Source organism: Corvus brachyrhynchos, unplaced genomic scaffold (genome assembly GCF_000691975.1).
Source record: "Corvus brachyrhynchos isolate BGI_N302 unplaced genomic scaffold, ASM69197v1 scaffold150, whole genome shotgun sequence".
Classification (NCBI taxonomy): domain Eukaryota; kingdom Metazoa; phylum Chordata; class Aves; order Passeriformes; family Corvidae; genus Corvus; species Corvus brachyrhynchos.
The window spans coordinates 1681298-1691286 of NW_008236162.1; the positions used below are offsets into that span (position 1 = coordinate 1681298).

Consider the following 9989-nt stretch of genomic DNA (forward strand, 5'->3'; position numbering starts at 1 on the left):
GGATTTCACAGGATCTGGATGAAATTCCTCTCATGAGTCAGGAGAAGTTGCCTGTCCCCACCTTAAATTCTCCTTATTTAAGCCTTTGGATGGCAATAAATCCCTGTCCAGACTTCCAACCAATAATTGGAGACAGTTTCTGCTATTCCAGGATTATCCAAGGCTCCTGCCAAGTGTCCGGTGATGTTTTGAGTTGCTACAGACGGAACCAGACGTGCAGGAGCAGAAACAAATCCATTATCCCATTGGGAGCCCAGACTCTGGGATAAATCCCTCACTGCTGTTCGTGGGATTTCCCCACCCTCCTGGTTTTCCATCGTTTGGGACGGGTTTGGCTTCTTTAGGGAAGGAGCTGGGGGGGAAAAAACCGGTTCAGTTCTGTCCTGGGAGGATTTGGATGAAGGTTTCCTGCTGGATTTATGGAGAAACAGGAAAACCATTTGCTACAACTTCCAACCTGGAGAATTTTACTGGGGAAATGTATTTTTTGGCCGAATTTGCCAAGTCGACCTAAACTTTTAAATGTTGGGGTTTTTTTTCATTTTGTTCATCCGCCCCACAAGAAACACCCGAGCTGACTTTGGTTTTTCCAACGGTGTTGGACACAACCTCTCAATTCCCAAGAGAGATCACATTTATATCAACCTTTACTCAAACTCTGATTTCCTTCTTTCCAGGACGGCCCTGCCAGCAGTGCCTGCATCGGCCTCCGAGGACGGTGAGCACTGAAAATGGGAAGATCCCACGTTTTTCCCTCCAACCACTGCCTGCTGCTGCTGCTCCTCTCCTCGCTGAGCTGCGCCCAGTACGAGCACTGGCCGTACCTGCCCGGCTACCCCGAGCCAGCCCCCCAAGTGTTCCAGCCCTCCCAGAGAGCCTCAAACGTCCCCAAAATCCAGCTGAGGCTGGCGGGGCAGAAGAGGAAGCACAACGAGGGCAGGGTAGAGGTGTTCTACGGCGGCGAGTGGGGCACCGTGTGCGACGATGACTTTTCCATCCACGCCGCCCACGTGGTGTGCCGGGAGCTGGGCTACGTGGAGGCCGTGTCCTGGCTGCCCAGCTCCAAGTATGGCAAAGGAGAAGGTGAGGGGATCCCAGAGCAGCGTGGAGGGATCTTTCCAGCTCCAAATAATCCCTGATTTCAGTCTCATTGATGGTGGTGGGGGGGTTTCTCTCTCGTTGGGATCTGTGAGGTAAAAAAGGGGTGAAATACTGGAAAGTATCCAAAGGATGGACACAGGGATGGGGAAGGGTCTGGAGCAGCTGAAGGCACCTGGTTTGGGATCCCAGGGCACTGGGGGATCTTTCCAGCTCCCAGGAATCCCAGAGGTCTCAATTTAATTGGTGATGTTGGGGGGTTTCTTTCCTGTGCTGGGCTGGGTGGGTTTGGGATCCATGAGGTAAAAAATGGGTGAAAGCGTTGGGAAGCATCCAAAGGATGGACCCAGGGATGGGGAAGGGTCTGGAGCAGCTGAGGGCACCAGTTTGGGATCCCAGGGCACTGGGGGGGTCTCTCCAGCTCCCAGGAATCCCCAATTTCAGTCTCATTGATGGTTTTGGGGTGTTTCTCTCTCATGCTGGGCCAGGCGGGGTTGGGATCCGTGAGGTAAAAAAAGTGTGGAATTATTGGGAAGTATCCAAAGGATGGACACAGGGATGGGGAAGGGTCTGGAGCAGCTGAGGGCACCTGGAAAAGAGGAGACTGAGAGGAGACTTTCTGGGATCTGTTCCTCCCCAGGGGCAGCTCCGGTCCCTCTGTGACAGGGACGGGGTCCAGGGAAAGCCGGAGCTGTGCCGGGGTTGGATTTGGGTTGGGTTGTTCTGGTCTGGGGCTCCAAAGGGGTCTGGACATTTCACATTTGGGTTGTTCTGGTCTGGGGCTCCAAAGGGGTCTGGACATTTCGCATCCTCTGCAGGATTCTGTGGGAATAACAGTTACTGGATTATACAGGAATGACCATTTTGGGTGCCCTCAGGCTGTTCCTGTGAGGAAAAGCTGTTCAGCCCCATCCCAAATTTTATCTAATGGAATCATGGAATGGTTTGGGTGGGAAGGGAGCTTGAAATCATCCAATTCCCCCTGTGCCATAGCAGGGACACCTCCCACTGTCCCAGGCTGCTCCAGCCTGGCCTTGGGCGCTTCCAGGGATCCAGGGGCAGCCCCCGCTCCTCCGGGGATTCCCACCCAGCCCCTCCCCACCCTCACAGACAGGAATTTCTTCCCAAATTCCATCTAAATTTCTCTTCTTCCACCTTAAAGCTGCTCCCCTTGTCCCGGAGATGTGCTTTTCCATGTTTCATTTTCCTTTCCTGCCCTTTTCACTTGCACCTGGTGGATGTGGGGGAAATCCCACCTGAATCCCAAACATGTGCAGGACAAACACACTTGGAAAGGAGGATATTTGGGTGTGACAGCCGTGAATTCCCAAACCCACCGAGGTGGAGAGGGAAAACTCGGACAGGACACAGGAATAGCAGCGTGTCTGGGTAACAGCGGGTACCCCAAGGGATTTACCGGGATTTGGGATTGAATGTTGTCCCGCAGAGGATTTTTCCTGCCCTTCCTGGAGCCTGGCATCCCACAGGGATAAAATTCCCCTCAGGAGGGCCGAACGGGCTGGCTGGGCTGGTTTTCAGGACTTTTTGAGTGCTCACACCTATAATGTCCCATCAAAGAGCGAGCGCAGCCTGAGCAGCGACCAACTGAACTCGCAAACCTGGAATGTGCTCCCAAACTTGTGGATTTTGGCTCCGCAGGCACAGCAGGAGATTCCCAAGCGAGGAAGAGGCCGTGACATCAGAAAACAAACCCGGTGGGAGGGAGCATTCCCAGGGAAATCCCAAGGCCTCGAGTCCCGAATCCAGGCTCTGGGGGGCTCTTCCCGCTCTGCTTTTTAGGGAGCAGCTCTGGGGCTGCTGGAACACCGCTGGGGCTGCCAAGGGAAACGAATTCCTGTGGAAAATCCCGGCAGCGCTTGCGTCCCAAGGGGGTTTTACTCTTGGGATTAGGTTGGAAAACAGCTCCCAGATTTCTCCTCGTGGAGCCTGAGTTGTGTTTTCTTCGCATTGCAGGGAAAATTTGGCTGGACAACGTGCACTGCACGGGCAAGGAGAGCAGCCTGGCGGCCTGCGGCTCCAACGGCTGGGGAGTGACCGACTGCAAGCACACCGAGGACGTGGGAGTGGTGTGCAGCGAGAAGAGGATCCCCGGCTTCAAGTTTGACAACTCCCTGATTAATCAAATTGAGGTAAACGGGGTAAAAACTCTGATCCAGAGTCCTGTGGGGATGGGGGTGGCTGGGACTTAAACACATTTTTAATTGATCCTGTATTTATCCCATATATTTATCCATATTATCAATTGATCCCGTATCTATCCCACATATTTATCCATATTATCAGTTGATCCCGTGTTTATCCCACATATTTATCCCACATATTTATCCATATTATCAGCTGATCCCGTATTTATCCCCTATATTTATACATATTATCAGTTTATCCCATATTTATTCACATTATTTATTCCACATTATCAATTTATCCCACATGTTTATCCCACATGTTTATCCCACATGTTTATCCCACATGTTTATCCCATGTTTATCCCATCTCTGTAGTTAAAACAAACCCTTGGCTGCTCCTGGCTGGGCTGGAGAGGCAAAATTCAGGTTCCAGTTTCAGAATGTCAGAGAAAGAATCAGAATTTGAAGCCATTTGAGGGGTTTTTTTGGGTTTTGTTACTATGAATTATTCCAGTTCCTCAATCCATTTTTCAAAACTGGAAGCTGTTCTGTTAATATTTCAAAGGATGAATTTTGAGAGACAAAATGTGCGCTTGATTAATCAAATTAAGGTAAACAGGGTAAAAACTCTTATCCAGAGTCCTGTGGGGATGGGGGTGGCTGGGACTTAAACACATTTTTAATTGATCCTGTATTTATCCCATATATTTATCCATATTATCAGTTGATCTCGTATTTATCCCACATATTTATCTATATTATCAATTGATCCCGTATTTATCCCATATATTTATCCATATTATCAGTTGATCCCATATTTATTCACATTATTTATTCCACATATCAATTTATCCCACATGTTTATCCTACATGTTTATCCCACATGTTTATCCCATGTTTATCCCATCTCTGTAGTTAAAACAAACCATTGGCTGCTCCTGGCTGGGCTGGAGAGGCAAAATTCAGGTTCCAGTTTCAGAATGTCAGAGAAAGAATCAGAATTTGAAACAGTCGGAGATTTATTTTATTTATTTTTTGCTATTCCAGTTCCCCAATCCACTTTTCAAAACTGGAAGCCGTTCTTTTGGCATTTCAGAGGATGAATTTAGAGAGACAAAATGTGCGCTGTGCTCACAGAACTTCCAGCCTTTTTTTCATTCCAAAGGACAAAAATCCGGAGTTTTCTCTCCCCTTTTAATGCTGGGGCTGGGTTGGAGCTCTCTGGGATAACGGGGGCAGCAGGAAGGGCTGGATTTGGGGTGGGATAATTCCTCCAGCCGTGGCTGGGTTGACAGGGAAAGATTTAAAGATATTTTGGCGTGCTTTGGAGGAGCAGGGACGGAGAAAGCGGGATAAAAGTGTGGAATGTTTGTGGGAATGTGGGGTTCGAGCTGGAGGTGAGGAGGGGAAGCCGTGGGCTGCTCGCTGCTGTGGGGAAGGCTCGGGGCTGTCCCCGGTCCCACCGGGAGGCTGAGGGGGAGAGCCGGGAAAAGGCAGAACCGGAGGGCTCGGATCACATCCCAGTGGGATTTCTGCGGGAGAAAGGAATGAGGGAATGCTGGGCTGGAAGGGAGCTGGGATGAGCTCTTTGGAGGGGGAAAAAAGGGAAAAAAGGCTTTTTTCCCTTCAACTCCTCAGCTTGGGAAGTTTGTGGTGCCTCAGGCAGCGCCTCCCTTTTCTTGGATTTTTCCCTGTCTGAATCCCCTGGCTGCTCTTGGCAAAAATTTATGGAAAGAGCCCCCCCCCCGTAAGCGTTTTCCAGCTCCTTTTAAGCAGCCAGGGAACATCCTGGATGTGCTGCACATCCCAGCGTGGTTCCCAGGGATGAATCCTTGGGTTTGTTCGTGAGCTGGAGCGGATCCGGGCTCTCGGGATGAGCGCTCAGCGTTCCAGGGAAGGGCTGCAGGTACAGGACGTGAGGGATTAAATTCCTTTCCTTGCCCTGACCTCGCTTCCCCTGGCTCGGGAGGGATCATCCCGAGCCGCTCCATCAATGGCTCCGTTGTGTCGCAGGGAATAAGGCGGGATCGTGGAACACCAGGGGTGGCTTTGGCAGCCCTGAAGCCACAGAGAGTCCTCAAAACACCTGGGAGAAAAACTGGTTTAGTCTAGACGGAGGTCACCTCACTCCCAGCTGCTCCAGAAATGAATCATGGAAGCGTTGGAGGGCTCTGCTTTTCCATGAGCTCAGCGCTGGGGCTGCATGAGCGGAGCACGTCGGATAATTGGGAACGAGCTCAGCTGCTGCTCTGGGGGTGCTGAAACTTCAGAGGGATCAGGAGGCTGAAGCGATTCCCGGAGCAGAAGCCCGGATCCATCAGCGCAATCGCTCGGGAGAAAGGGATGCAAAAGGGAGAAGGGGATTTATTTTTAGGAGCTGCACTGAGGGGGGTGGAAGTGCTGCAGTTCCCGGGCAGGGGCTGCTCTCACCCCCAGCTCGTCCCTGCCTGCCTCAACCTGACAGAAAACAGGTGAAAATTAGAGACTGGGGGGAAAACCCTTCCCTGGGAGGGTGGAGAGGGGCTGGGACGGAATTCCCAGAGAAGCTGTGGCTGCCCCTGGATCCCTGGAAGTGCACAAAACCAGGCTGGAGCACCCTGGGAGCTGTCCCTGCCCACGGCAGGGGGGGTGGCACAGGATGATTTCAAGCTCCTTTCCCACCCAAACCACTCCGGGGTTCTGTTTCTCCCCGAATTTCAGGAACCCTCCCACCACACCGCTGCTTCCACTCTGCAAATTCCAGCTGCTTTCCCCCCTCTCCCTATAAAATCCCTGGAGCTGAAGGGCTCCTTCCCTGCTGGTTCCCTTGCAGCAGGATTAAGGCTGGAGGTGAGGAGCTGGAATGTTTGGGATGCCATCGCGGGAGCTCCTTGCAGTCACAAGTGGCTGTCAAATGTTTCGGCTCCTTCCCCCTGTGAGTTTTCCTTCTCTTCTCTCTGCTTTATCCCCTCAGCAGCCAGTGGGGCACAGCTGGAGCCAGAAACGAGGAGCAGGGTGACTCAGGGGCTCACAAATCCACACCAGGGGAGTCCAAAGCCTCCTGTGAAGGCGAGTTTGGAAGTCTTTGCCCTTCCCAACGCGCCTGGGAATGCTGCAGTCATTCCTCGCGTTCATCGGGGGCTTGGGAGCCCGGGGAGCTCCCCCGGGAGCCTGGGAGCAGCCTGGAGCCCAGGGCTTGTCCAAGTGATGTTTTCTCTTTGGAATGAGGGGTGAGGGGGCTGGAATTTCCTCGGAGCCCTGCTGCGGTCAGGACTCTCCATCAGCTTCCGCACTGACAGAGCAAAGCCGGAGCGATCCCACCGGAATTCCCAGGGAGAGATTCCAGTCCGTGCTCCCCCCGCTGCTCAAACCAGGCTTTACTAAAATAGGCCTGGCTGGAGGTGCTGCATCGAGCTTGGCTGTCGGATTCCACCTTCCCAAGCTGCATTCCCACCCTGCTTGTGAGTCCCAAACGGATCTGTTTGCTGGGAACAGGAGCGAGGGCTGATGCTGGGCGGGTGATCCCAGGGAGCGGCTGGAGCTGGGCCAGGGGAGGTTTAGTCGAATATTGGGAAAAGGTTCTGATCCTTGAGCGTGGCCTTGGGCACTGCCAGGGATCCAGGAGCAGCCACAGCTCCTCTGGGAATTCCATCCCAGCCCCTCCCAGCCAGGAATTCCCCCCGCTCAGCCTCCCCCTCTGCCGGTGGAAAGCCATTCCCTGTGTCCTGTCCCTCCAGCCTTTGTCCCAAATCCCTCTCCATCTTTCTCCCAGCTCCTTCAGGCACTGGAAGGCCACAATGAGGTCACCCCAAAGCTTCTGAGCAATCCCAATTCTCTCAGCTTTTGGTCATCATTTACAAAATCTTAAAGCCCGTTTGGTGCAAATTCCCTGGGGCTGGGAATGTTTCCCACAGAAAATCAGGGGGTGGAAAAGCAGCCGTGACCCCACGGTGCCAGGGCCCTGCTCGGTGGCGTTTTGCCCCAGTCTGGCTCAGCCCTGCCTCTCGAGGAGCCCCCACTCCTTCAGGAGCAGCTCGATAACCCCTGAGCCGAGTTTATTTTCCTTGGCCGCCGTGCACAGCTCCGCTTCCCGCTTTGGAAAAGCCGCGGGTCAGCGGGATAGGATGACATTTTCCATGGCCATAAATCACCCGGCCATTCCATATGGATGTGCTCAGACAGATCTCTTCCCATCACAGCTCGTGTTTGGAGGGTTAGGTCACACCTCTTCCCATCCCGGAGCTTTTCCATCCCTTTTCCTGCTGGGAATGGGCAGTGCTTGACCTCTGCTCCTGCGATGGGCACAGGGAAGTGTTTGGGGGGAGGGTGAGTGATAAGGATGGGGGAGACAGGCAGGAAGGGGTTAATCCTCCCGGCAGCACCAGAAATCCACCCCTCCCTTGTTCAAATTCCATCTTTTTTGCTGCTTTCCACCCCCACTGCAGCTTTCAGAGGATTCCTTGGAGGCTGATGGAGGTGCAGAGCCTTTGCTGGGTGTCAGGAGCTCAGAAATCCGAGTGATTCCCTGTGTGTTCCCAAAGCTGGGAATGCCATCCCTGCTTTTCCAACAGCTCCTGCAGTCACTCTGTGCTATCCAAACTCAGCCCAGACCCACCTGCAGCTGCTTTCCCGGCTCCTCCAGTGATTTAAAGGCCCCAGTGACCCGATTCCTACCTTAATTGATTCCCGAAATCAACGCCCCAGCGGGATCTGATTTAACGCACGCCCCAAAACATCCTTAACAAAATATTTGCTGTCGAACTCCTTCCTCTGCGTGCGCCCACACAGCCTTCAAATAGGCCAGGCTCTAAATATATCGAATTTCTGCAGCTTTTAGAGGCTCACAAATAGCTCTGGTACCTGAGGCCAGCCCAGGGCTTTGGCCAGACGGTGGCCAGACAGGTCTGGCTCAGCACGCCAGGCCCTGCTGCTATTTCTGGCCTTCGTTTCCCCTCTGGGTACTTGGGAGGCACAAAAATCTCACTTCAAAGCCCAAGAGGCTCAAAGGCTTTGGTTGTGCCAGGTTAAAAGTGGATTGAGCCATCCCTGGAAGTGTCCCAGGCCAGGTTGGATGGGGTTCGGAACCACCTGGGATAGGGGAAGGTGTCCCAGGGGTGGGATGAGATGAGCTTTAAGGTCCCTTCCAACACGAAGCATTCGGTGATTCTGCTAATTCCAGGTTTTTAACGAGCGGGGAGAGGCTCTGCCAGGCCCTGCTCAGGAGCTCACAGTCAAACCAGGCTCTGGATGAGGCTGAACTGAGCTGGAAGGCGCAGGGAGGGAAGGGGGATGAGGTTGTGGTTTGTCCCCAGGTAAATCTCCCTCTTTTCCAGCTTTTTGCCATGAAAATCAGTGGAATCTCTGTCCCCACCATGGAGATTTGTCACACAGGTGCCCCCCACCTCATCTCTGTGTCCTGCAGCTCTCGGTGTTTAATTAGAAAGGCTTTCCTCACCTGTTTGTTGTGATGATGCCTCGATGTGGCTCCTGAAAACAGAGGCCAGACGAGTCAGAAAATAAAAGCAGGGATTGATTTGCGGGGCCTTTAAAGGTTCACCCTGGGCAGGCCAAAGGCTCCACCCAAGATGGACTCCGGGTTCCTCAGCCTTTTATAAGTTTGACCCATTTGCATATCAGGGTTAATTCTCCAATTCTAACCTCCGTTAATGATGTAATTACCCCAAGTTTGCCTCTCCTCTTCAGAGGCTTTTAGTTCACACATTTTGGGGGCTGGGACAATGGAGGTGTCCTTGGAGAGCAAACCTAGCGAGGGTTTGTTATGTGTGACCAGCACGAGAGAGCAGCAGCTGAGAGGCCACAGGAAACCTCAGAGTGACCCAGCAGGCAGCGCAGGATTGGAGAAATGTAAAAGTTCAAAAATCAGTGACAACAGGGTTTGAGTTTCGCCTCGCTGTGAACGTTTAATTCTCTAACCCAAAGCCCAAGGACAGCACAAATTCTGCTGCTCTGTGGGCCTGGGAGGGTCTTCAGCACCTCCTGACGTCAGGGGAATGTTCATGGAGCTGATATGGGGGTAACCCCCCGAGTTTTGGTGCTGTGAATTCAAAGGGAGCGCGATGATTTGCCTCAGCGGCCGTTTTGTGGCCATTTGTGTGGTGTGGGAATCAGGGAAGGGTTTGGGTTGGAAGGGCCCTTAAAGACCATTCTGCTCTTCAAATATTGAACTTGTCCTCAGGACGGAGTGGGATGGTCTGGGTGAGAAGGTGCTGATCAGTCAGAGGTTGGGCTTAACGAGCTTGGAGGTCTTTTGCAGAGATTTGATTTGATTTAATTTAATTAATTCGGTGTTCCTGACCTTGCTGTGCCTTGGCAATAAACTTTCCCCACTTTCAGTGCCTGACGCAGACACTTTGAGGCAGCTCGGCAGAAAGGAGACAGGGTCTGACAAAGCTGTGCCCATCAGGAACCCCCCCAGCCCTGCTGCTGCCAGGACAGAGCCGTGTCCTGCCCTAAGCTGAGCCTGCCCTAAGCTGAGCCTGCCCGTGCCAAAGCCTCTCCAGGCTCCACTGCTCCTGCTCTGCTCCCTCGCTGGTGTCCCCAGCCTTTCCCAGCGCTGTCCCCTCACTCTGCCCGGGCAATCAGGAGGCTCCTGGAGCCTTTCCCAGCTGAGCCAGGCTTTGTCAGCCCTAATCTGCGCTGGGTTTGTTCCTGGCCCCTAAGCCTGACTCTGCTCCCCAACCCTTTTGTGCTGCTCTGGTCTGGCAGCCCCAGCCTGGCTGCTGTCCCCAGGGGCCCCTGTCCCCC

At 53.1% G+C, this 9989-nt stretch overlaps 1 protein-coding gene across 1 annotated transcript in view; it reads left to right on the forward strand.

The window, feature by feature from the left end:
• Positions 1-9989, forward strand: part of LOXL2 (lysyl oxidase like 2) — a 59051-nt gene that overhangs the window by 9383 nt on the left and 39679 nt on the right. Inside the window, exons 2-3 of the mRNA XM_017732346.1 lie at positions 678-1083; positions 3073-3248. Coding sequence (XP_017587835.1) covers positions 732-1083; positions 3073-3248 — 528 coding nt within the window. The 5' untranslated portion in view covers positions 678-731. The remainder of the gene's footprint in view (positions 1-677; positions 1084-3072; positions 3249-9989) is intronic.